Here is a 27,017-nt window from a genome sequence, read left to right on the forward strand (position 1 = left end):
GCAGGGAGAGGGAGGTGGTGGTCCCCCTCTACTCGGCTCTTGTGAGGCCCCATCTGGAGTACTGTGTCCAGGCCTGGGGCCCCCAGCACAAGAAGGACATGGAGCTCTTGGAACAAGTGCAGAGGAGGGCCACCAAGATGATCAGAGGGCTGGAGCACCTCTCCTATGAGGAAAGGTTGAGGGAACTGGGCTTGTTTAGTTTAGAGAAGAGAAGGTTCCGGGGAGACCTCATTGTGGCCTTCCAATACTTGAAGGGAGCATATAAACAGCAGGGGGATCGATTGTTTGTGAGGGTGGATAGCGATAGGACAAGGGGGAATGGTTTTAAACTGAGACAGGGGAGATTTAGGTTAGATATTAGGAGGAAGTTTTTCACTCAGAGGGTGGTGACGCACTGGAACAGGTTGCCCAGGGAGGTTGTGGATGCCCCGTCCCTGGAGGCATTCAAGGCCAGGCTGGACGTGGCTCTGGGCAGCCTGGTCTAGTGGTTGGCGACGCTGCACTTGGCAGGGGGGTTGAGACTCGATGATCTTTGAGGTCCTTTTCAACCCAAGCCATTCTATGATTCTATGATTCTATGATCCCTCCATCCTCTTCCCTTGAGAAGCAGCCCAGGCAGTCCTTGACTCTCAGCAACCCCACTGACCTTCCAGGTTTTTACAGCCAGGAGGCCCAGGCAAAACACACAAGCAGAGCAGGCACTCCCACTGCACAGTGTCATAGAGACTAAGGAACAGCTAAGCTTGCCTGACACATAAGGCTCCTGGAGAGGAATAACACACTGCTGCAGAGTACCTGGTGCACAGGTATTCTACTTGACTTACTGATGTATTTATTTCCAACATCTACCCAAAGAACTCTGTGCCCAAATAATGCTATTAAGAAGAGACATTATTTCAGCTAGAGGAAACCTACTGCCTTTCTAACTTACAAAAGACAGTTATTGTTAATCAGGAAAAAATTTTAAGGGACTATATTTCACTGGTAAAGGAGGCTGGATGCAGAATAAACTAGCAACAACAGGGATAGTACAAAGCTACCTCCTGAAATTTTTCTCAGCTGTAAACTGAAAATAGATATACTGAAAGTAAGATTAGAGAAGTAATGCTTCTCTAATTCCCATCCTTCTGCATGGTAATGTGTGAATAAAGCTGTGCTAAACCTTAAACCTTAGTTTTGTACAGCCACAACATATGATATAATGATATCAGAAAAAAAAAAAGAAAAAACCACCTTTGTCACTAATCAGTTATTAACAGAAGAGAAACAGCTTTATTTACAAGTGTGCAAGCAGATACGCACACGGTTAAGTATTGCTAGACTAGCTTTAATCTATCCAGCATAGCTAAATATAGCACTGGCTATAGCAGGGGCTTCAGTATGCTGTGAAGCACCAAGAACAGAAGTGATATTCATAGATAATCATACCATAGTCCACTCCCTTGGTTTTCTGCTTCCATCTTTACCCATACTAATGCACAAACACTAGCACACATACACTGCAGGCACTTTGCAGCTCTCTAACCAGAACAGTGCCTGCTTGCACCACCTCTTGATAGCAAGTATCATGCAGAACATGGATATCTCAAGGCACTTCCCGTACTTCAGCTAGGCCCTATCATTAAACCTATTTTCCATATGCTGTATCCCAAACAGAGTGAGGTACTGTGATGTTACAGAGTCAGAAGTAGAAAGCTCACAGCAGCTTTTCTCACATCTAGGAAGTAATACTAAAGCACGTTAAGCCACAGAAAATGCTATTTTAGACACAATTATAACCAGAGTAAAAGCCCAGCTACAGGCAGAGGTGGTTTCCACGAGCCATTTCCAGCGCATCAATTCACAGTATGTTCCCTGAGCAAATGTGGCTCTGGCAAATGTTTCCACATCAGTCGCAAGCACTGCTAGCAGCAGGGCAGACTGGATGGTGTTAGAAATACTGGGTTTCACACATTCCCAAGCCTGGAAGACCTCAGAGCAGGTCTGAGCCAGGTACAGCTTTGCTGCAGATGGGAAGCAGCTGGGGAGGAGGGAGATTTAAACCGCAGCCACTTCTCCACTGTGTGGATCGGAAAGCATTCCCATCCCGAAGCACTGTTAGGGAGCTGTCTGGCTTCCTTGATCAAGTCCAGAGTGTCGTCTTGCTCCCAGACAGTGAAAATTTATAAAAGAGGCACTGGGGCATTAGGTAATCTCCTGGTTTATGTAATTATTTTGTTGGGAACTGAGCAGCCTGGGCAGATCTGAATATCTCTGGTGTTGTAGTGAGTCTGTTTAACTGTCATGCATGATTTTCCCACATTCTCAGAGCTTCTGTGCTGAGCCCTGGCAGCTCCACTTAGTTGCACCCAAAGGTGACTACAGCCGCTCTCAAGCAGGAGCAGCAGGCCAAATATTCCCTTTATGTCACTGCTGAATTGCTGAAATTCACCACATTTTTCCATCCACTTGATGTATTAATGACGCAGCAATCTCATGTTTTTAAGTAGCTAGCCATAGTCCAGCAGCTAGCACACAGCACAGCTCTGCTGGGTCCTCTGCTACCATGCAGCTGGACACCTTTACCTGCACAAAATGTGCAACGCTTCCATGTGACTTACACATGACATCAGCCAAGTCCTCTCTACCTCTAAACTGGAGAAGCTGTCTCCCTCCCTCAGAATGTCCCTGCAACATTGCACTGAAGAAATACATGGAAATTCTGTGGAAACAAACTCATGTTCTCCAACTCCTTTCTCACAGACGCCTTAGCATTTAGGACAATCCAGAAAAAGAGGAAGAAAAGGCAGCAGGGTAGTGCAATGTCACCAGCACAGAAGGCAGTGGGAAATTAAATCATCTTTTTAAATGGACATTGCTACTGTACCATTTTTAGCAGCCTATCTTTTTAGCGAAGCAAACAGTTAGAAAGCAAGGGAACAGAACAAAGCTGTACCACAGGTTCAGACTGGACTTTAGGAAAGATTTCTTTACCGTGAGGGTAGTCAAACACTGAAACAGGCTTCCTGGAGAGGTGGTTGCTGCTCCAAGCCTGTCAATGTTCAAGAGGAATTTGGACAATGCTCTCAGCAATATGCTGTAATTTTTGGTTAGCCCTGAAGTGGTCAGGCGGATGAACTCAGTAGTCTTTGAAGGTCCCTTCCAACTGAATGAAAAGTTATGTTACCTGTTATTAAGCTGACAACAACAACACTAGGACCAGATGTAAAGGTTACTTCAAAACGATTTTTCAAAATGGAAAGATAGATGTATGTTTCCACTTGTTCGTCACAAATAATTTCAGCATTACGTGGCTTTTCCCTTGTATCACAAAGCCTGTGGCCCCAGCCTATACGCCCTGCAGGGCATGCCCACAGACCTCCCAGTCTTCTCCCTGCCAAACAGCCAGGCCCCACTTACATCTATACAGACATAAATACTCCTGTTTCAGCTTCCACTCCCAAAAAAGGATCGAGGTTCCAGAAAAATGACTTGATGGCTTGGCATAATCAACCAGAACTCATGCCAATGTAAATCAGCACAACAGCAGTTAGCAGCTAACTTAAATTCAGGTCTTAATGCTAAGTTCTAGCCTATTTAGCAGGCACTGCTGCAAGCAGACTTTCTCACTTAACCTTTCCTATCTATGTCCTCATTTCTTCTCAGTCCCATTAGAGAATGTGAGAATATAGCTGGAATCACTTCACACTGAACTGATGTCATAGCTTTCTTCTGGCAGCAGTGCTCATGTATCTACATTTAGAAAATGTTTACATAAAAGTATTTTCTTTACAGAGGCAAATGGAACTGTTTCACCTGATTGGTCTATTTCATAAAAAATAATTTTAACATCAGAGAAATAAAAAGGATTGCTCTTCAATGTTCTTCCAGTTTTTCCTTCCTATCCAAAATATATACTATCTTTGAGATTTCCAAAAAAGAAAAAAAGAAGTATAAATTCCAAGAGCTAAACTGTCCAAAGAGTGAAAGATATTTTTTCTCACGAAAGAAGGCCTATAAATCTGTGCAGTTTACAGTTTTCTTTGAATGTGATATACTTCTCAGCTATTATCCTAAATTAGCACCAGAATTAGAACTGCCTAGTTATGCCAGCAGCCTGAAATACACCATGTGAGCCACTGCTGTTAAATCATGGCTAAATTTGGGCTAGGTGTTAGCTGGAGGTGCAGTACAGTGCTCAAATACTCACAGTAGATTGCTAGTGGACATCAGGACCCCAGCTGTCATCCAAAGCCAAGTGAAGACAAGAAACTTGCAGTAAAGGAGCATGTACTTGCTCCACAAAGCCTCCTGCTTGCCAGCACCATGTGCCCTTTCCTTCACAGCCACTCATTACTCCCCGTTGCCCATTTCTGCTGCTCCCTTTCAGTCTTTTTTGCAATTCTGGAGTCTTGAAGCACTAAGAAATTATAAATGGAATGAGGTGGGACAGCAGTTCTGCCTACAGATAAAAGTAGAAAAGGATAGAAGGAACAACACGAAACAGACCAGAATTTATTGTCTGAGGTTCAGAGCAGGACAGAGCACAGCAGCTCTGGAGGACAGAAGAAAATAATATGCACAGATGTGTCTGTGATTAAAGCCCATCACCTCCCTGCTTCTCCCACTCACCTACTCCTGAGGACACCACCATGTCCCCACCTCACAGACAGATGGACCACTGCTGGTGTTGGGCATCTCTGCCCTTGTGCTACAGTACCCACCAGCCCCTTCCACAAGTCAGCACTGGGTTTTCTGCTCTCCCCACAGCATCATTCACTGACTTTTCAGGGGCAGACAAACGGACCTTTCTCATTTCATTTTAGACCTGAGGCGTGGTTCAGATATTTAATTCTCAGCTCAGTTTTCTAAAGTACAACAACCAATTTTGTAGATGACATTATTACCACTTTCAGCCAAGTGGTCAGAGAGTAGCAAGAACACAGCACGCAAAACCCTCTGTGGTTTATCTGAAACACTGCATGCTGGGTAGGAAAAGGGAATAGCTTCATATTTTTAAAACTAAATCATCCCTTTAGTCAAAGAACTTCTTACAGCCACCCAGCAGCTACCAGCCCAGAGACTTAAACTCAAACACAGGCTCTTTCCAACTTTTTCTCGAGACCATTCATAGTTTTTTTGTCATGCACACTCCACATCTGAGCTTATTGCTGCCCACAACAGCCAAACAACATTATTCTCAGCAATTATAAATTTACAGCTGTTAGGAAGACTAGTCTGGTATATTACAGAGCAATCTTTCTTGATGTCAGATCCAGTCTTCAAAACCATGCAGACAATTCAAAAGAATCTCAGACTTAAGCCTTTTCACAACAAAATGGGAAATTAATTTAATTAACTGACTCTTCCCTTGATGACTGCACACACATGCAAACTCATAGGCATGCCCTGCTTTCTAGGCACTGTTGGCCATCATTACTTCATGGAAATTGCAATGGATCATAAACACAAAGCCGCTATTACTGCAAGTTAGAGCAGCTGCAGTTTTTATTCTGATTTAAAACACGGGGAAATCATACCATGACAAAATGTGGCTAAGCCTACACCAGAGGCTTGGTGGTATTACTACCACCCTCATGCCATTAATTGCTGCAGCTGGAGTAAAATTTCAAAGTTAAGTCACTCCTTTGCTGAAAATAAAACACTCGAGTACTATTTAAGTTTCCTCTAAGAGGCAGTGAACGAAGAGGGTTTGTTTTTACAATGGTTTTCTTCCATTTTCTGGAAGGCACTCAGAGTCTGCAATGACAAATCCACATAATTTTTCTGAGACCACAAAATTGTTTAGATATATAAAAATATTACCAGAGCCTTCCCTCATCAGTATGTAAAGGCAATACAGTTCCCTAACCACTCAAAATAAACTCCTGGGCCTCCCAGATGCACCTCCAGGGAACTGGAGAAGTTGGGGATAAAAGATCAGTCACTCTGACAATGTTTTCTGTGCAGCTACTTATTGGGACTGCAGTGAATCTAGATGGACCAGCAATATCTCTTGCCACATGCTATTCAACCTCTGCAGACTGGTTCTCATCTCTGTCTTCGCAAACAAGTATCCAAGAACAGCAGGGCATGGTACCAGTGCAGATGAAGAGTTGTGAAAAGAGAAGCCACCTGTGTATGACTCAAGAATTTCTCAGCTGTTTCCTACCTCTGCAGGTACTTCTCAACTCTTCAGCACTTCAGCTTGGATTTCTTTCTAATTAGGACATCATCCTAGTCCCATTTTGAGACCTACTCTCAGCTCCCACCCCTTTCTCTTTAAAGCTAACTTTTATCTTCCTGAAGATTAGTAACCAGGACTATAGGACAATTGTTCTGACAATTCACTCCCATTCCTCCGATCTCTCCTCACGTGCTTTCCAGAATGCGAAAGAGACTCCAAAAGTCTATCTAGCTCATGGTCCTGTCTCCAGCAATGGCCAAGGACAGACATTTGAACAATGCAAAAAACACAAGCACACAATGATCCTTCCTTGGGTACTCTGCCAGCCTATGTAATGTGAAGCTCAGAGCTTGAAAGGCCAAAAGTGTCTTCCTGCAAGCAGAGCCCTCGACAGACTTTTCAGTCTCGCACATTTTCAGTCTTCCAGCCCCTCTCTCCTCATTCATGCTTTCAAAAATCCACTAGCAGTTTTTAAATTTCCACCCATTCATTAAATATTCTGCAGATAATTTTATCCAGCCTAAGTCCCTACTTTACCAAGTACTCTTCAACCCGTTCCACTCTTGTTACCTCACTTCCTTTGGCACTGCAGCTAGCTGTGTTACAGGCTGTATAACAACTGATCCTCTCAGTGAAGACTGAGTACTCATCTGCCTTTCAGCAACACTGAAAAAGGCCCTTCTAGCAAGTCACACCCTTTGCTAATCTTCCTGCTACTAATATAGTATTTAAAATCCTACCCTGCACATTCTTTCCTATTCACAGTTTGGCCTTTCCAATTTTGTCCCTTCATACTCATGCTACTCTTTTATGTGCGACCGTTGTAATCTGATCTCATTTTTTGTTTCCACACCCTTATTTTCTTTTTCTTTTTTTCTTTTTTTAATCAGTAGTAAGAACTGGGTTTAGTTACTATGTTTCTTACTTTTCTGCTTGGTTAGGGTAATGTGCACTTAACAGCTTTAACATTAATCTCTCAAGAGATTTCTCCCATTGTTTCCCTCCTCCTTATTTCTGATAACACCTCTCTCCTCACTTTACACTGTTTACTGGCATTGCTTTTTTCTTTCCAAAATTCAGTCTTTACTTCATTTTTTCCCACCATTCTCCCTTTCATAGAAGATGCAAAGACCCTTCTGTTCACACAAGCAATGGGCAATCCCATGCAAACAAGTTGCCATTCACTTTTCTGTAAGATACATCCCCCTGCAACAAATCCTGTTATGAACAAGTTATAGAATCATAGAATCACCAAGGCTGGAAAAGAACTGCAAGATCATCTAGTCCAGCTGTCCAATATTTCCCCTCTAAACTATGTCCTTTAGTACTGCATCTAAAAATTTCTTGAATACCTGCAGGGACAGTGTATCAACCACCTCCCTGGGCAGCCCATTCCAGTGTATGACCACTCTTTTGGAGAAGAAATTTTTCCTAATATCCAACCTGAACCTCCCCTGACGAAACTTGAGGCCATTCCCTCTTGTCCTATTGCTAGTTATGTGGGAGAAGAGGCCAACCCCCACCTCGCCACAGCCTCCTTTCAGGTAGTTGTAGAGAGTGATAAGGTCTCCCCTGAGCCTCCTCTTGTCCAGACTAAACAATCCCAGTTCCCTCAGCTGCTCCTTGTAAGACTTTGTGCTCCAGACCCCTCACCAGCTTCACTGCCCTTCTCTGGACATGCTCCAGGGCCTTGATGTCTTTCTTGCAGTGAGGGGTCCAAAACTGAACACAGTACTTGAGATGCAGCCTCACCAGAGCTGAGTGCAAGGGGGATGATCACCTCCCTATTCCTATTGGCTGCAGTATTTTTGATACAAGCCAGGATGCCACTGGCCTTCTTGGCCACCTGGGCACACTGCTAGCTCATCCTCAGCTGAACGTCAACCAACACACCCACGTCCATTTGCTCCACACAGTCTTCCAGCCACTCTGCCTCAAGCCTGCGGCCTTGCATGCAATTGTTGTGATCAATGTGCAGAACTCGACACTTGGTCTTGTTGAACTTCATCCCATTGGCCTCAGCCCAGCCATCCAGCCTGTCCAGATCCCTCCGTAGGGCCTTCCCACCCTCAGGGATTTGAACACTTCCTCCCAACTTGGTGTCGTCTGCAAACTTACTGAGGGTGCACTCAATCCACTTGTCCAGGTCATCAATAAAAATATTAAACATGACAGGCCTCAGTACCGACCCCTGAGGATCACCACTCATGTCCAGTTGCCAGTTGGATTTAACTCCATTCACCACCACTCTGTGGGCCTGGCCCTCCAACCAGTTCCTTACCCAGCAAAGAGTGTACCTGTCCAAGCCATGGGCTGCCATCTTCCCCAGAAGAAGACCATGGGGGACAGTGCAAATGCTTTGCTGAAGTCTAGGTAGTCTATGTCAACAGCCCTTCTCTCATTCACCTGGCAAGTCACTCGATCATAGAAGGAGATCAGGTTCGTCAAGCAGGACTTGCCTTTATACCACCCTTTCCTTGTTTCAAGCTCATGCAAAGCGGCCTGTAGTGTTCATTTTGCCTCACACTACTCAGCTAGATGGCAGTGAAGGATGTGGTGACCAGAACGGCCTCACACAAACAGTTTAAGCCAAAGAAGGATTCTCTCCCTCAAGCCTCAAATATCATACAGTCAACAAGATAAAGCTCAAGTACTGGATGGGATTAATGTTTTGATTCCTCTGCAATTTACTTGATGGGACTGTTATAAATAAACTAGAATGAATCATAGAATTGTTATGGTTGGATAAGACCTATAAGGTCATCAAGTCCAACCACCAACTCATCACCACCATTCCCACTAACTCATGCCCCTCAGTGTCACATCTCCACATTTCTTGAACACCTCCAGGGACAGCGACTCCACCTCCCTGGACAGCCTGTTCCAACACATCACCACACTCTCTGAGAAGAAATGTCAAATAGCTTCAACAACACCCACAGAAACGTGTGTTTTTTTCTTAGATGTACTCCAGCAATAGAAAAACCTGTAAGGGAGAGCCCTCTTCTCAACTCTGGATTCAGCCCCATCACCTCCTTCCATAAAACCTTCCCTTTCTCTGATTTTGCATCAGTTATCTGCATGTCCTGAATACTGATAACTTGTCTTTCATGAAGAAAAATTACACATACATTTGGAGGTGGAGGTTGCACATGTCAAAACATGGTGTTCATGCTCTATTGCTGCTTCACTTTTTAGGCTTTCACATGCAATTAGGAAGAAAGGAGCTGTCCCAGCAAACTGTTAGCAAAATTATTTACTCTACAGTCTCATATTTTCAGGATATTTTTTGTAGACACCAAGGAATCGGTCATAAATACTCCGAAATAGGACACAGAGGCAAAGTTAACAAAAGGGACCAAGGCCGTTCATTCTCATTTAGCTGTTACTTTGCAACTTATACTCCCTTGTGTTTTTTGGTTTCACATACTAACATGGTCAGAACCATATTATTAAGTATGCAAAACGTACCTTCTGGTAAAAGCAGATTTTCCATTGTCTATATGGATGATCACTGCAAGTCTATACTTGAAAGACATTCTCACAAAGCTGGTACTGTTTCGTAAATCCTGGCTGAGTATTTACCACGCTCTAATTCAGAGTTCCCTCTGCTAACAAGTAAGTTAACTGCACACTAGAAGAAATGCAGAAAAGCAGTGCAAATTAATTAACATTTACAAGCAAATGGCAAGGAACCTGAAATATTTTAAATCAGATCCTTCTCAAAAGTACTTCTCACTCACCATGCCTTCAATACACTGCATTGTGCCTTAATTACCAACTTTAACTAAATCTTACTCTTAAGTATTAAAATTGTTCATGAAGTCAGGTAAATTATGAAACTCCATTATACATGAAAGCCTTTCTTTAATTAGTTTTTTCAACTTCCATGCTACTTATATTTTCCAAATTATTCCAGCACAAATAAAAAAAACAGACTGTTCAGAAGCTCTCTCAATCAAGGTGTAACTAACACTGCAACGTCTAAGTAGCAAACTTGGCAAGACAACAATACTTGGCAATTCAAACTATATCTTTATTGATCAATCAGAGGATTAATATGCATGGCGTGAACCACCCTTCTCTGTAATCACTGAAAATCAAGCCGTTCATGCATAAAATTTAACTTGTTTTTTCTGTTATTCTCATCATTTTTATTTGTTGACCCAGAAAACCCAACAGCTCGGATTCACGTAAGCCATTGTTTTCTTCTGCAGTCATTTTCAATCAGAGTGAGGATCTTTCTGAAACTGCAACTCCATAGAAAATGTGTCAAGGCTCGGTACGGTACACAGAATCAGCTTAGATTACTGCTTTCGTGTTCACCTTGAGCCGTTCCAGATGATGGAAACATATTCTCTCCTAGTGACATACTGACATTTTTTGTTGCATTTGCTCATACAAAATTAATCTGTAGCAACAACATACTGCTTGCAGACTTCCAGTGGGTTTGTTTTCATTACAATTAAACTGAGTAACGTCTGTACCAAAACACTGGCCCTCAAACAATCTGCCTTGCTACAATACATCTGGAGTCTGCTATGTTGAGCCAAAACATCACCGCTTGTTCAAATGCATAGGCGCACACATGCTCACTCCAAAGCTTATAAACTTCCCACTTGTTAATGAATATAATTCACAATTGTGTAATATTGTGAATATATTATAACTGCTAATTTCCATTCCCCTAGTTACATGAAAAGCAGGTAAGAGACGTGAACCAAGTTCCACTACTACAGTCTTTCTCTAGTGGTCAGTTCTCCAAAAATCACTCAGAAATCAAAACTCCACTTCCTGTAATAACGTTACACCAGCGAATGTTGAATCAACCATTAGAGGGCAAGCGCTCCATTTCTTATATAAAGCAGGAGTTATGTTATATAAAGAGAGAGTAGCTGTGCCTCTAATTCAACAAGATCCTTTCATGGAGCTGACTCACAAATTCAAAGACAAACACATGTTACCATGCTGAGCTGCTGCTAGAGGACTACAGCACATCCTTAACTTCAAGCAACTGCAGATGAATTTTTTCAGACAGGGACACAAAAGCTCTCGCCTTTACATAATCAGCTGAACTCTGCCTGCAAGATTAAACTAACAAAAAGGTGTCCTCAGCCTGTCCTCCACCCTCAGCCTCTAATGGCAGCCCTACACCAGCTCAGTTCTACCAGCACAGACGTTTGCACACCAAATCAGGGAATCTGTCTGCCTAAATTTGACAAAATAAAAATTATTCCAACAGACCCATTTTTCAAGGCAGTGACCCTCCTGCTTTTGCTGTCACCATGCAAGAAAAAAATACAGAGCACAGTGCTGCCAGCTTAGGCAACATGAATGTTCTGCCCCGCCCAAGGCAGGGAATGGGTCCCAGCTTTTGGGTATCTAGCACAGTCAACAACTGCAGGTACACCCTGCCTCCCTTCATACTTATTTAGCACAGACACAGGGGAGTAACACCGAACTCATGTGCACCGCAGGAACAGTAGCACCACTGTATCAGCCATTCTGTGTAACCTAATGGGCCCAAATGACAGATAAAGCAGTATTTTCTGGCCACTAATATATGCACCGGTGATGTCATTTAAAGAAGATTTTGTGTGTCTGGAGATGTTTGGATTTTTTTCTTCAGCTGCAGAGCCGGCTTAATAAAATCTCCACAGGCTTTGATTCAGCTAAATTTTCAGACCAGCACAGCTACAGCACCATTGCTATGCATCTCTTACCTGAAAGTCATTTTTTGCTCCAGAAAACAAGGAAAAGCTTTAAAGCCTTAATCTGACAAACTGCTTCCCCTTTGAGTAATTCCATTCCTGCAGCATCTGAGGAAACTTCCTGTTCTTGGCTTACATATGTGTTCGGAAAAAAACATGACTAATAAATCGTATTACTTCACTTTAAAGAATGGATGGCCACAGAGTATTTTTTTTTTTTTTACATATACATTGTGCTTAGTAGGAATTTTTTACCTGTTCCATTCATGAAGTTAAAAAAATCCAAATATATATATATAAAAAATAAGTCGAATATTAAGGATTAACAAGTACATGCAATTCAAGCAATGCACTATGGCATTCTTTTCCCTCAGTCTGACTGTTTCTTTACTCACTGCTCACTCCTCCTTTATGTCAAGCCTAATAGGCCTGGACTGTGATTTTCACTAAACAACAGCTAAGTACAGGATACAGTATACTACGATGACTTAAGCACCATAAGCATGACTGCCGGCCTGTTTCACTCCCATGCAGACTTTAGGTGCTAGCAAATCAGTCCTCCTAAAGTAATAGCTTCAGGCATACATCACAGCTATTAGTGTTAGATTTCGGGACTATCAGATTAGTTGTATAAATTTGATTTGAATCAGAAATTAACACTTTTTTTTTTTTTAATTAGGCACAGCACAACGGGAACACTGTTTCAGCTGCATACTTTTATACTGGATGCTGGAGGACATACCTGACAACACCATAAAATTAGAATGGATAAAAAAAACAAGCCAAAGTAAGACCTGAGAGTGCGTAATTCTGGGAAACACTTGTTTTTATAGAAAAGTTGAAGTGGCAAAAAGGGTTTTGATAACATACACATTTCTGCATCATGTGGGCATGACATTTTTGATCCAATCAAATGCACTCCATCACACTAACAGCCTACCTTCTACACAGATTGTGAAGAGAAGCAATCTGTCTTTGAAATGAAGGTATGATGTTTACAATTAAGTCATCCATATTAATTATAGCTAGCAACAAGGAGAAAGTTAATTATAGCAGGGTGGATTTTTCTAGGACCTCATGCTGCCCTGTGACTCTACTTTAGACAAATAAAAAGCTATAGTTAGTATGAAGCGATATAAATGACACTCAAAGAGCACTCTGAAAGCTGGCTGATCTTCCTTCTTATAAGGGCAGTTCTCAGCGAGCACATTGTTATGTTCCTGCTCACAGCTGGCATTTACCAGGAGCACTGATCAGGATATCTCAATTCTCCAACTACTCATATATGTCTCAATGTCCCCTACCACTTCTTGGAGGCACAAATTAAACCAGGCTGTCCAGAGTTGAATTAGAATCAGTCCCCAAGCTGTCCCACCATCCAGTTTTTGACCCTTAAGAACTTCTCTTTCCACAAACACACTGCGTTTCCATGTGAAAACATTTGGGGAGGGTCAGGTTGGAGATCAGGAAAAGGTTCTTCACAAGAGGGCGGTGGGCATGGAACAGGCTCCCCAGGGCACTGGGCACGGCCCTGATCTGCCAGAGTTCAAGGACCATTTGGACAACATTCTCAACACAGGGCTTGAATTTTGGGTGGTCCCATGTGAAGCCCAGAGTTGGAATCAGTGATCCTTGTGGATCCATTCCAAATCGGGATATTCTGTGATTCTAAGATGAAGATCTTCACTTTCTCAGAAGTCAAGCTCTCCCATTTTCAGAGTATGTGCAGCTGCCAGGCATAGATGCTTTATCAAACCATTTGTTCCACACTCGCTATCCTCACACTTTGCACCTTTGCAATAGGGCCTACCAACAAGGATCTCTTCTTCTTTGGTGGCCCCATGACAGAGACCTGAGCACTTCCAGGCATCTTGAAGACGCCACATCATATAACACCTCACTGACATCTGATTGCTTTCCAAGTTTACAATGAGTTAGCACACAAACAAATCACTGGTTACCCAGCCTGGTTGCCCACCTGCACACAGAGCCACCACACAAGACCACCATCCAATAACAGCCCCCTGTTGGTAATACCAGGTCTGTATTTCAGTACTCTTCAGAAGCTGTGGTACTGTCAGAGAAACAGAATTCCGTGGGAGAAGGCAGGTGTAAGGCTCCTACCTCTCTCGAAGACCAGCTCCCTGCTGAGCACGGTCTGGTTGCCCCTGATCAGCGCTCCCCGCACGGCGACCTGCGCGGGGCTGCCGGGCAGTAGGGCTACCCCGACGGTGACGTTGGCTCCGGGCCTGATGTTCCAGGGGGCCGCCACCAGGAACGTAGGTCTGCAAGAAAGAGGGCGGGAGAGATGCGTTAGCCCGGACAGCGGCACGCGTCCAGCCAGCGGGGCGCGGTGCGTGCTCCGAGCTCTCCTCATGCAGACCCCGGGCCGAGGGCGACGCTCCGCGGGCAGCCCCGCCGCCCGGCCCGGCCCCACGTACCCGGCCGCGGCGGAGCCGCACACGAGGAAGAAGAGAAGAAGGCCGACAGCGGCGCGGCTCCGCGCCATGGCTCCCTGCGCGCTACCCGTCCGCTGCGCTGAGCCGGGCCGTCCCGGGCGGGGAGGGGAGGTAGAGGCCCCGCCGTGAGTCACGCCGCGACGGCTGCCGCCCGAGCGCCCCGCGGGGCGTTCCCGAGGCCGGCCCGAGGGAAAGGCGGGGGCAGGCAGGAGGCTGAGGGCAGCCCGCAGAGCCGCCGCTGCGTGCCGAGCTCCCGTCGCGTCTGAGCGGATCGGCGATGGCTCAGAGGCTGCGAGCCCCGCAGCTCCCGAACGTGAAGCGACTGGCAATGCCGCTCCGGGTGGGTTGGCCTCGGTGCCCGGTGTCTGCAAAATAAGGTCATGTCGGCGTGCGCTTGTGAACCCACCCCCAGACTTTTTGGAGTCTTGGCAGCTTGGGTGAGGTTCAGCTCCCGCAGCATGCTGATGGTAGCCGTGTGGGCTAGGCACAGCTAACGATGCTTTGATTCATCTGAACCCTTTCATCTCTGCACAACGCATTCTGAAGTTCCTGAAGTCAGAAGTGCCAAATTGGCGTGCCCTGCGCTGCATTGTGCAGACACAAGCACAGCTGGAGCCCAGAAGGGAAACCTCCCTCGCTGTTCAGTTCTTATGAAAAACAGATCAAAACAGCACATGTACACAAATGTCGCATGCTAACAGGATCCCAGACAGTCGCTGCACCTTTTACATCTTTTAAATTTGATTTCATACACCTTCACACTTCTGGTGATTCTGGAACGTGTTTCTGCAGTGGCAGGAGCAGGGAGCTTGGTCTCAGAGTGACTGGTGCCAGGAAGGTCGCTCCTGGCAGCTCCTCACTTGCAGAGATATGTGCCAAGGCGAAGGCTTGGTGCTGTGTGCAAGCTATTCACTTGCTGCTTGTGGAAATTAGGCAGGGAAGATAAGCACTCCCTGACACTCCAGTTCTTGGAGACGCTAGGAAGTCGGGCTAACAAGTAGCACTGCAGCCCAAGCACCCCAGGCTTGGTGTTCAGGCTCCTGGTAGCTCACATTTCTACAGTCTCTGTTGCTGAGGCCAGCGTTGCTCCACCATGCCTGTCAGCACCAGTCAGCTCTCTCAGCCTCCAAAAGAGAGCAGCCACCTGCAGCCTTCCTGCTGGGTACAGCCCTTGGACCACACTGACCCTCACACCACACTAGAAAATCTGAAGGAGAGCACTCTCTGGCCAGGGAAAAACCATGCCAAGGACAGCTCGAGGGCAGAGACAATGAACTTCCAGTCCCAGGAACATTCACTGGCACCGTTTGATTCATTAGTATGGATGTATCCCAAAAGCCCGTTAGTGAGAGTGCTTGCAAATGTCACAGATTCTGCCCAGATCACAACAGTGTTGTGGACCTGTATCTTTCTTTCTTTTTTCTTTTCCCCCAAGGGCTTGTTATTTAAAGATATTCTGGTATACATATTGATCTACAGAAATACCAAGAAAGAAATCCTACAGTAGGAAGAGCAGAAAGGGATTAATATTACAACTTTGTAATTAATATTACAATTTCATCTGTTCTGAGTAGAATTAACACTGATAAGAAACAGATGAACAGAAATTGTTTGATTCCATCCCACAACAACATTCAAGCTCCATTTCTTGAAGATATTGCCATGTGCTCAGAGAGGGTTAAAAGGAATGATGGATCACCCTGCTACCTGGAGACTCTGAAGATCTGATTTCTTTGAACATCCCTTTCCCTTTTCCTTTCCCTTTCCTTTTCTCTTTTCATTTTCTTTTCCTCTTCCCTTTTCCTTTCCAGCTGTGAATGCCCCATCCCTGGAGGCACTCAAGGCCAGGCTGGATGGGGCCCTGGGCAGCCTGTTCTGGTGGGGGGCAGCGTTGCCCACAACAGAGGGGTTGGAACTAGATGGTCTTTAAGGTGTCCTCCAACCTACGCCATTCTATGATTCTGTGAAAATAAGGAAATGTTTAACCAGCGTACACTGTAGCTACATCACGAATCTCAAGCTTCCTCAGCGCATACTCTCTGACTGGCAACTGCAGGAAAAAAAAAAAAAAAAAGACTCAGGAGTAATTGGAAAATAAGTGCACTTATGGAGAACTGGGCTAAGCCAGTATCCTGTTCATGCTCAGTAAGCGTTGTTGGTTAGTTGGACTCCTGCTCAGGTGAGCATAATTTGTCACACAGCCCTACCAATTGCAGGACCAACTACTCCATCCCCTGCACTCTCTTAATCTGCTCAATACCATATACGCACCATACAGTAGGCTCTCGTTATGCAGTTACATGTCACTAATTAGTTGGATCTAGCTCAGACAGCTAACTCAAATGAAAATAAGCAGCACTTCAGTGTGTGCCAGATTGATCAAATTTAAACAGAGGAAAACCTAGATTTGAAAAGCTTTTGTGTACACACCAGCTACCGGCTTCTGGAGTACAAAATAATGCTAGAAGAAAAAAAAAAAAAAAGGTCCCTCCAGAACAAGCAGATTACGCAGATTAAAGTGATGACCTTAATCTTATTAAACTGCTAGGATATCTGTCTTCAACTGAACAGAATACCTTAGACCAGACACACATCGTTTTCAGTGCCACAGAAGCAGCCATTTGGCGATGTCTCAGGGCTAAGTAGGTTTTAAATGCCTGGCTCTGACAAACACCTGAGAGACTAATTTGTGCACAGAACTGGAAGCAGAGGACTGCACAGCAACTTATTGAGATCACCATATGAGGGAAATTTGTTTTGGACCAGACTTCTGCATATTAGGAATAATTTTGAAAGCATATAACCTAGAATGAAAGGATTTAATAATCTTTGACTGCTCCAAGCCAGTGAAGTGGATACTCTGGAGACACAATTTGGGTGGTGAAACAGGTAGTCATTGTGCTCAGCGTGCCCTCCAGGAAAGCCAGCTGAAAAATCCTCCTCTGTTCACTTTCACCTTCTGGAGTTAAGCAAGCGTTACCAGACTCGATTTTCACATTGATCTCTGATATGTTACCACAAGGGAAATTTCAATTTTAACACCTTCCTTGTTCACCAGTAATCTGATTTTGCTAATCTTCCACATTCTCTGACAGAGCTTGTAGGGCTGCAAAACTCATCTACCGCCCTGGCTACATTCTCAGGGCAGCAAACAATTACACTTCAGTCTGTTCTTGTGCTATTTAGTTTAAATCTAACCTGAATATACGCATCAATATGAGCTGAAATTACACCTTTGAGTTGTAGCCTAGGAATACTCCAAATAAAATCATGTTTAAGTACAGAAAACCAGAACGATTCCTGAACGGGACTAGAAAGCAACTTCTGCCTTGATAAATCAAGAAGGATCTAGCACCTACCAAATACTACAAACTGTGTGAAGAGAGGCTGGAAATAAACAAGTTCACAGCAAAGTCTGCTTTTCCCTCATTCCACATGAAGAAAACAGTACTTTTTGTAAATGCAAAAACCTAAGCATTACAGTACTTAGAATACTGGCAAAAATCTCTACAAAAATACATCAGCAAGGACTTGAATGGTCAGTGCCCTGTCCTGCTTTTAGCATCAGACAGTGAATTTGGCTGGCCAGAATTTCAGCTGGATTCAGCAGGCACTCAACCAGATTTTGGTGCAAACAAAGCATTTTTCCATGAAATGAGGCAAATTCGAGGAAATCTGAAAAGTTATGTTATATGGAAATTTGAACTAGAAGATCATCATTGTCTCTTCCAGCACAATATTCTATCTTTTCATAAGCTTAACCAGTTGTCTTATGCATCACTGGTCTCAAGGCCTGCAGCAAAGCTCATTTAGTTGATGGAAAAATCTTTTAATTACTCTCAATAGGCTTTGGATGAGGTCCTAAAACAAACTGTGATTCAGCAACTCCTGGACTAGGAAGGAAGCAAAAATCTGTTTCATCGCTCACAGCAAATGAACAAGAATTACAGTGAATGTTAAAAAGAGAGAGGTGGAAGATCATGCAGTGGCGTTAGGAGGACAAATTTCTTGCTTTGATGTGAGTCTGAAGAAGTTGCATTCTCTGGATAGTACTGACAGGAGTGTAGGATAGAAAACTCTTGCAGAAATGCACAGGAATAATGCTTCTGATGCAGCCTCTGATGATGGAATGTGTCAAAATATTTTACGCTATGCTGAGGCAGGGTGTGCCATGCATTGAAACTTGCCCAGAGCTACAGGGTGGAGTGTCATGAAAAACTGGTCTGCACTGCAATTAAGGTACCCTTCCTAGTACCTGAAGACAGCTCTCTTGACAAATGCTGTCATTTGCAAAGTCGCTTCCAACTTGAACTGTTACTCCAGGCACTCTGGGTAGGATTCACCGGGTCCAACATGGGCTCTGTTGTCTTTGTCTTATTATTTAAATTTGCTGAATAGACAATGGAAAGAAGCAGGCGCTTTTCATAACAGATTTACAGGACACGTTACAATATCTACATTTGAATGAGAAGACATTTAAAAGTGGCCTTCTAAATTAATCAGGTGAATTCCATCGTACAAGTACCAATTTCTATTAAATGTCTAAAAAGGAAGTCAAGACAGGTAGGTGAAATATATCAGTCTCCAGAACACATAAGATAACCGTAAGTGTCCTAAGTGAGAATTCAGTGAATCAGACCTAAAGAGAGACATTTATCTGTACAAGTTTTGGCTCAGGGTCTGTCTGAAGATACCAAGTTTTGGTTTTGTTTGTTCAAGGTTGGCATGAGAACAAGCAAGCAGTGATGATGTTCAAATAGGAGAGAAGCTTCTTCATTGTTAATATAGCATAAAGATAAGATCCTGCAAATATGTGTATTTTCATAATATTTATGTTATTAAAATACTTGTACATACCTTAATCATACCCACCAAAAACGTGACCAAAGCTGAAATACTATATTGTTGCATTATATTAAATGTGTTCTTTGAAATGCCCCAAAACCCTGAAGTGCTGTCTTTTATGAAATGCATCAAATGTACAAGGGAAGGAGGACTAAAACTTCATGAGGTTTTGAGAGATTTACTTTTAGGAATGAGATTCAAAGGAATGGGTAATTATAGAAGAAATAATAAAATTATACTATGGGAAATGCAGAAGTCTGATGAGCAAATCTACAAATGAGTATTTACTGTCTACTGCGAAACCTGTCACTAAAGCAAAGTAGATGCTGAAAAATACTCCTGAAAAACAAAAGCTTAATCTTTCATCCAACATTTTCTTTAAAGTTAAGCTTCTCCAAGCCAAACTGTTGAGTACCAAAATACCGAAAGGAATTTGCTACACAGTAACTGTTAACAAGGAACATTTTTAAATCTGCAGGACAGAACGGTTTCTACTGGGGTACATTAAATAGCACTATCTGAACTACTTGTGAAGTGTTTCGATAAACCTTGAAAAACAGACATTGTTCTAGCTGTTTGGAAAAAAAAAAAAACTTTAACACTGTAGCAGCACTTGGAAAAGTGCGAGTTCAACAAATTCAAATCATCGAAAATAATCATTAGATTTTAATAATAAACTATCTGGAGACATATCTCTCCTCAAAACAAAAACTCTGAGAATCATGTAAATAGGTCAAAACTGCTCATGCACTAAATAGGCTACAGGCTGTCTATTTAAGGTGAGCCTGGCACCAGCACAGAGCTAGCAGAGGAGCAAATTGTTTTCATGATGTTTTCACGTACTCCTTCTCTAGACTTTACCTTGAGAACAGATGAATCTCCAGGGAAAAAAAAATGCTAGAGAAAGCTGAAGGTTATTCTAAGCATCAGCCTGCTCACAGCCATTTCCCCGAGCCATGCCAGCAGCCTGAACAAGATTAATTTCTGGAAACAATCCTTCTTAGCCATGGATCCAGTACAGGAATGAAAGGGCTCTCCACTGGACTGTTTCAGGACACTTAAGAAGTTCCCTACATCCAAGATAATCCTCAATTACATGCTCCCTGCCCTTACAGACCTTTTGAACTGAGAGAGTAGTGCATAAGGACCATAATGGAGTGAAAATGAGGCACTGTCCCATTTTTCCCAAAACAACAGGTCCTGCTTGGCAGCTGGTGGTTCTCACAGAGAACAGAGCCACAATGAAGCACAACCAAATGAACCTACCTATCTTCTTGTTGCTGGCATGTCGAGGGTCCACAGAACAGGTAACTGTAGTATCTGTAACAGGTTTCTACATGCAGCTGAATTCTCAGGTTCCCTTTGTGGGTCTCCCCAAAGCAGACTCTTGGCCTCACGGAAATGAATGGCACAGGAAAAACTGCCTTCAGCAGGGCCAGAACTCATCCAGAATTTTATTCTCCACGTTACTCAAATCTTTGAAATTTTAAAATTATGTATGATGAAATCACATTTTCTAATCTGTATTAATCATTTTATCTTAGCTGCCCTTATTCCCTTTACTTCTGGAGGGATTTTGAAAGGTCAGTGCCACCCCCACCTCCTTTTTGTAAATACTGCTGAAACAGCCAAGAAAAACTCATTTTATTAAGCAATTTAGTGTACATTAACACTGATTCAGTTTAAAGAAGGAGAGAATTCCCTGAGGATTCAGTTATCTTAAACTAGATCCTACAATTAAACTGTAAATTTAAACTGCAGCTTTTAAAAAAGTTAGCTCTAAAACCAGTTTCCACAATGTCATCATGGAGTGGTATATCACTGCTTTCTGTAGTACACGCATTTATACATTATAAGTTCATTTTTAATTATGTACATAAAGCCTGGCATTTTTAGTGAATGTGTGTTTCTGTACTAGCTTTTTACTGCAATCATCCAGTGAGGGGTAAAAAAGGGATGTTCGTACAGCAGCCTGTTCTATAGACTGCTGTGTATCCTTGTAGGCAGAGGCAGCTTCTCTTTAAAAGGAGATTGACCTGAAGGCAATTCACAGTGAAGATAAACCTAATTTCCCACGTTTTAAACAAAAGTAATTCAAGATGTGGAGACAATGCCCTAAACTAACAGACTAAATAGATACATATTTTGACTCAGAGAAGACTGAGAGGGGCCTCTGTAACACTTCCGTGGGAATAAAAAAATCAGATAATAATCTTTGGAAGAAAAATGTAAAAAGAATGGGTGTTCGGAGGTTAGAGGCAATCAGATGTAAGTTGGAAATGAGGCATGTGCTACCAGTAGAGGCAGATTTGCTTCCTGAGCACACCACCAAGGGAAGTGGTGGCTGCTGCTTCTTTTTATGTCTTTCCATCAAACCTGACTGTCTTTTTGAAAGTTTAAACCAAGTAATTAGGCTGAATAGAGGTGCAGCTATTTGAAATGCTGTATTCCACAGTACAGAGATCAGTCTAAGTGATTGCCAAGAGATATGACAAAAAAACATGAAGTTACTCTGGAGGCAAGAGGCCAAAATCATACACAGAAACAAGAATCCCAGAAAGGACAGAGCTGTGAAAGAAATTGAATAGAATCGACAAGAAGGAAAGACAAGCACCTAACAGTGATGGAGACTGTACTACTGCAGTCCTGGTTTCCTCTATCTCACCATTTCCAGAAAAGATCAACACCAGGAAAAAAAAAAAAAAAAGAAGAAGAAGACAGAATTAGAAGTAGTTGTTAAAGTGAGAAGTTTTCTAGGACGTGATCTCCCGCACACAGCTTTTTTTTTTCCTAAAAATAAAAAACAAACTTTCTCATTGGAAATTGGCCAAAAGCTAAAACTGTCACTGTGGCTAACTTCAGTTTATCTTTTTTTTAAATTGAATGCCAATCTTTTTTGCAGAGAAAAAACATCCTTCACTTTCAAACCAACCAGCTATTATGAAGAAATCGCTGTTGAGTAGAGGTAGGTAGACGATAGCTATGCAGGTAAAACATCTCAGAAGAATAGTCTATTTTAAGTGGCATCCATATTACAATCACATAATCTCATGTTACACAAGTTGTCCTTTGCAGAATCAGTTTCTATAGTGGCTAAAACAGCTCCTATAGACAGGAGACATTTAAAAAATATAGACATTTAAAAAATGACTTTTAAAAAACTACACTCAAACTATTTATAAAACTTGCACAAAACTTTATGTTTAGCTTAGACATAGGTAAATACTGGTTGCTCTCCCTGAAGACTAACTCTCACCACACACTGCCTACAGGAAAGAGGGGGTGGCTAGGTGTCCGATCAGGGTGATTAAGGACTTGAGTAAAGGTTTCATGTTTCAGGTCACCAAATAAGCCAACATCTAAATAAACCTGGCCCTTCAGAAATGCCACCATAGGAAATTCATTCACGCTGTTCAAAAAGCAACTGCTTGTTCAGTTGCCAACCACCCAAAGCGGCAGCCGTGTTTATTTAAATGAAGAGGGTGTGGACCCAAGAGCTGTATCTTTCCAAATCTTACTGCAGCAACAGAATGCTCAGAAATTTCTCTAATATGCCTGAAACGTGTCCTGTAATGGACACCTTTCTAAGGCCTCCTAGCCATGCTTTTAGACTAAAGATTCACTCTGCAATTTTTCCGATCGCTAATAGCATTTGTGGGAGTTTCTTCTTTTCTCCTCATCTACTTCCTTAGCAGTAATTTACTTCAAACACATTCAAAAACAAACAAACAAAACCTATATTTAAAACATCTAGTGCCCATGATGATGATGGTTTTCCCTCTTGAAAAGGGTTAGGGAATCACAGGACCACAGGGAAACTCAAGGAAGACTGAGGCTCAGAAGGTCACCCAATCTATCCCGCAGCACTGAGGTCAGGTAAGGTTCCTCAGGGCTTTATCCAGAAGGGTCTTGAAAACCTCGAGGACAGAGACAGCAAAATCTGATGGTACAGAGCTCAAAGGTTTGCAATTATATTTCTTACTACATCTGAAACAGTTGTTAGAATTTTCTAGCTACATTTCATTTATGCTTAACTGCAATGCTCATGTACTTTCATCTTAATTAAAATCACATAAATAATAACCAGGAGGCTGTCTGAATGACTACAATAATTACTCTTGCCTTTGTTTCCCTTTCTCTAGTAAGCAGACATTTTGACAATAGGACAAACAGCTTTTCTACAGCACACAATACAATCAACACGAGACTTAGTGATAAGGAAGCACAGAGTTGTATTTACATATTGCGATACCACTTTTTTGGCTCCCTCAGTGAGGTACAACCAAAATTTACATCCAGCATACCTACAGCAGATTCACTAACCGTAATCAGTTGTTCAAAGACTAGCAGAAGTATATGTCTGTCAGACTCCACAGGGTGATCTCCAGCTCTTCCTGACACTTCTGCAGGGCATGTGGCAGCTCCTAGGCCTTAAACACAAGTCCTATTGTATTATATGTAAGGTTTTTATGTATATTTTATGTTCATCCCTCAGATGTAAATATTTGCAGGCTGATTCTGTTATGGAAATATTAGATGACCTTTAAAGGTCCCTTCCAACTCAAACAATACTATAATTCTATGGATCTACGATAATTACTACAAATTAGGTTTCATTTTCGAACAAAGCATGACTAATTGGAAGTTTAGTTTTGAGCTACATTATAATAAATTGCTTCAGGAAAAAGACATCACATTTACTCTTTCAAAATTCAACATTTTCCAAGTCAACATCAAAGGAGAAGTGGCCATTTTTGTAGCAAAAGTGTTTGCTAGGCACACGTAAATACCATCTTCAGTAAACATCATCTGAGAATCTTCAGATTCATTTGCATCTTCCTTAGACACCTGCTGGTAAAAACTAGAAAAGTCATTCTCTATTCCCTCAAACAGTCAAAGAGATCCTGCACTATTAGACATAATTTCAAGTTTTCTAGATTCACTGCTGTGAAAGAGATCATCAGTAATTAAGTTGCCTAATTCACAGGTTCTCCCTTACCTGGCATATTGCATTCCAGCAGCATAAAAAAAAGCATGTTGTTCTGTCTAAGTTCCATCCAGCTTTCTGAGATCTCTGCAAAAATGATCAACTCAGTTACTGACAAGATAAACTTTTTTTTTACCTGTTAAGTATAATGCAAGTTTAGTTTTATATATACAAAGACTTACAAGATTACGTAAAGCTTCTTCTCTACTGGAAATATTTCTAATACTGACTTTCATTATAAAGTCCATGTTAAAAGAAAGAGTTAGAAAACACTATAGCAGTAGCTGCTGCACGTTCTTGAGCACTTTCAGGCTTTGGCAAATCTGGCTTCCAGTCAAGTGCTCAGCTGGCTTTCCCACCAGGAACAGAACAAAACTCTACCGAGATAGTATATGAGATACCAGAATCTTTTTTCCTCATCATTCATGTCAGGATAATTCTGATGAATTTTATTTTGCCGCAGAGCTGGATAGCATCCATTTTGCAGTATTATAACATACCACATCATGGGGTGGTAACTCTTGAAAAAATTGTTTTAGCTTGGCATCAGACAAATACAAAAACACAGCTTCAAAAGACAGAGCCACAAAGCTCAAACCCTAAGTCCAACATTTACGCACACCACTGAAATCCATAAAATACTCTTTCAAATCTGCAGACTCCTAATGTTCTAGCACCTGACTCACCATTGGTAAAATGCCTTAAAGCCCAACGCTTCTATGAGTAGACAAGTGCATAAGGAGAGATAAGTCTTCACAAAGGGTTCAGAGTGCATACTCCTTTCTGCAGGAGATAGTTCAGCTGTGGAACTCCTTGATACAGAATTCTACATGGGTTCAAAAATGGATAGTGTAAAATAACGAAAGACAAATCTATCAAGGACTACTGAGTATAGAGGTATAAATTTCAGCTCAGGAAGTCACCAGTGTATTTGAACACACAGAAACTATTCAGAGGACGGATTACCCTATGTTTGCTCTGTACGAGTCCTTCCTCAGTTACATCTCAACGTAAGAGACAGGATACTGTGGGAAATGTACCACTGGTCTGACAAACTATAAATATTCCTATGATTTTATAAGCCTGTTGACAAGAGACTTGTTTTTCTTAGTGAACTCTCACATATAACTGAGTAGTTCATATATCCACAGCCAAGCATTTAAAGCCAATAACCAGCAAACACAGAACTTGTCCACTGGGCTGAGGGGCAAAGCTGGCAGGGTCTCTCTTCTTTTCCCTAAGGACATTCATGGCTTTTACACATGATGAAATGACTCCTGTTAAAAAGAAATAAGATTTCACAAATCCCCAGTGCATTGTCTTGCCTGAGGTTCAGCATTTGCTTCAGAGATAGAACTAACTGCCAGAGACAGAGGAGAACTGAGAATCCTTGTTTTCACATACAGCTGGCCTGGCACTCATCTGTTTAACATGAAATGTCCAGAGTCATTGCTTCTTGTATTTCTGTGGGGCAGAATACCTCTTCCAACTTGAGTTGGAAGTCTAGACAACAACATCACCTATGCTTCCTTCAGATACTCCAACTGGCTGCCACAGCACTACAATTTAAGCTATGCAAAGCCTAAGTCACTTCTCTGAGTCTAGTTCAGCGTTGTCCTATAACCCAGAGGAGTACTTTGTAGAGGATGCAATACATGCTTCCTTTCTTCTATCTAAAAGTGATGCTGCTTGTGGAAAGTCCCAAGCTTTCTGCAGCCACAGCCAATGCCCAAAATTAAACTGCATGGGCTGCCTCTGCTAGCAAATGATAGAAAGAGTGGCCATGATAAAGGTCTCTCCTGACACAAACCTCCAAGCAAGAACAGCCATGGCGACAGGAAGCCCTGAGGCACTTGCAGCAGACAGAGTATTTCCAGACAGATGAAAACACATTGTACAGCCAGAATCACAAACACCAATTCTGATTTGGTCAGCATCATCTTATGCATGATTTAGTAATGATTCAGCTTTATAGTAGAAGAATTCTTTTTTCTTTTTGACTGATTGTAACCTCCTCTTCTGTGGGAAACCCAAGACATCTTTTGCTTGGATGCATTTGCATCTCTGATTTTTTTTTTCAGTCTAGCTGATCTGAACCTCAATATTCTTTCATTTTATAAATTCTCTGTCTAAAACATAAATATCCTCATCAGGCATTTAAAACATAAAAACGCTATACATTGCACTGAGTATAAGGAGGGTTAGACAATTTTAAAGTAAATATTTCAGTCTTTAGTCTGTTTGAGTGAAGACTGCACTCCATTTATGTCACTTCCAGTTATTTAAGACTAATCAGTTGTTTCTTACAGCTAAAGTTGTATTTCTCTGTTCTTCTCTTCTACTTATCTTTTAAAACATGGTTTCAAAGTGGGGATCTTGCAGTACCAATAACAAAAGACCAATAAAAGATGCAAAAAAACTCAGAATCAGACTTTTAAAATATATCCTATAAAAGTTCATCACTTGACAGAATGCTTCGTGAGGAAATGCTGCAACTTAGGTTAGCACCACTGATGCATTTTCTCAGGCCTTTTTCCCATCTTCATCTTACAAGCAACCCATGGCAAGTACAGTATTTACTATACTCGGTGTTAAACCATTTAAAACAAGCAACGAAAGAAAACAGCCCACTTCCTATGGCAGAACAGCAGAAACATGCCTGCATTGCTGAATGAGTGTGTGCTCAGGCTCTAAGGAGCCGTGGCACTGGAAGGAATGAGGCCAGAGTTTCTTTCCCCAACCAGACTTCAGAGGAAAGGGAGCCATCTGCTGCTCGAAGCGAGACAGGCTGCAGCGTCTTTTTAGTTTAATTGCGTGAAACGTGGGATTCAGCAAAAGGAGCTCAAAGC

General features: G+C 42.4%; 1 protein-coding gene across 3 annotated transcripts in view; it reads right to left on the reverse strand.

Annotated features, from left to right (window-relative positions):
• CD109 (CD109 molecule) overlaps nt 1–15,015 on the reverse strand; it is an 88,319-nt gene extending 73,304 nt beyond the window's left edge. For 2 of the 3 annotated variants that reach the window (XR_002437379.1, XM_021392831.1), the window contains exons 1-2: nt 14,319–15,007; nt 14,002–14,162 (exon numbers count right to left, since the gene is read on the reverse strand). Coding sequence is in view for 1 of the 3 variants with exons in the window: in XM_021392831.1 (XP_021248506.1) it covers nt 14,002–14,162; nt 14,319–14,386 (229 nt within the window). In the remaining 2 variants the exon portion in view is untranslated. Of the gene's footprint in view, nt 1–14,001; nt 14,163–14,318 lie in introns of all 3 variants that reach the window. The other variant, XR_002437380.1, reaches the window with a different exon arrangement.

The sequence above is a fragment of the Numida meleagris genome, chromosome 3 (assembly GCF_002078875.1).
Source record: "Numida meleagris isolate 19003 breed g44 Domestic line chromosome 3, NumMel1.0, whole genome shotgun sequence".
NCBI lineage: Eukaryota > Metazoa > Chordata > Aves > Galliformes > Numididae > Numida > Numida meleagris.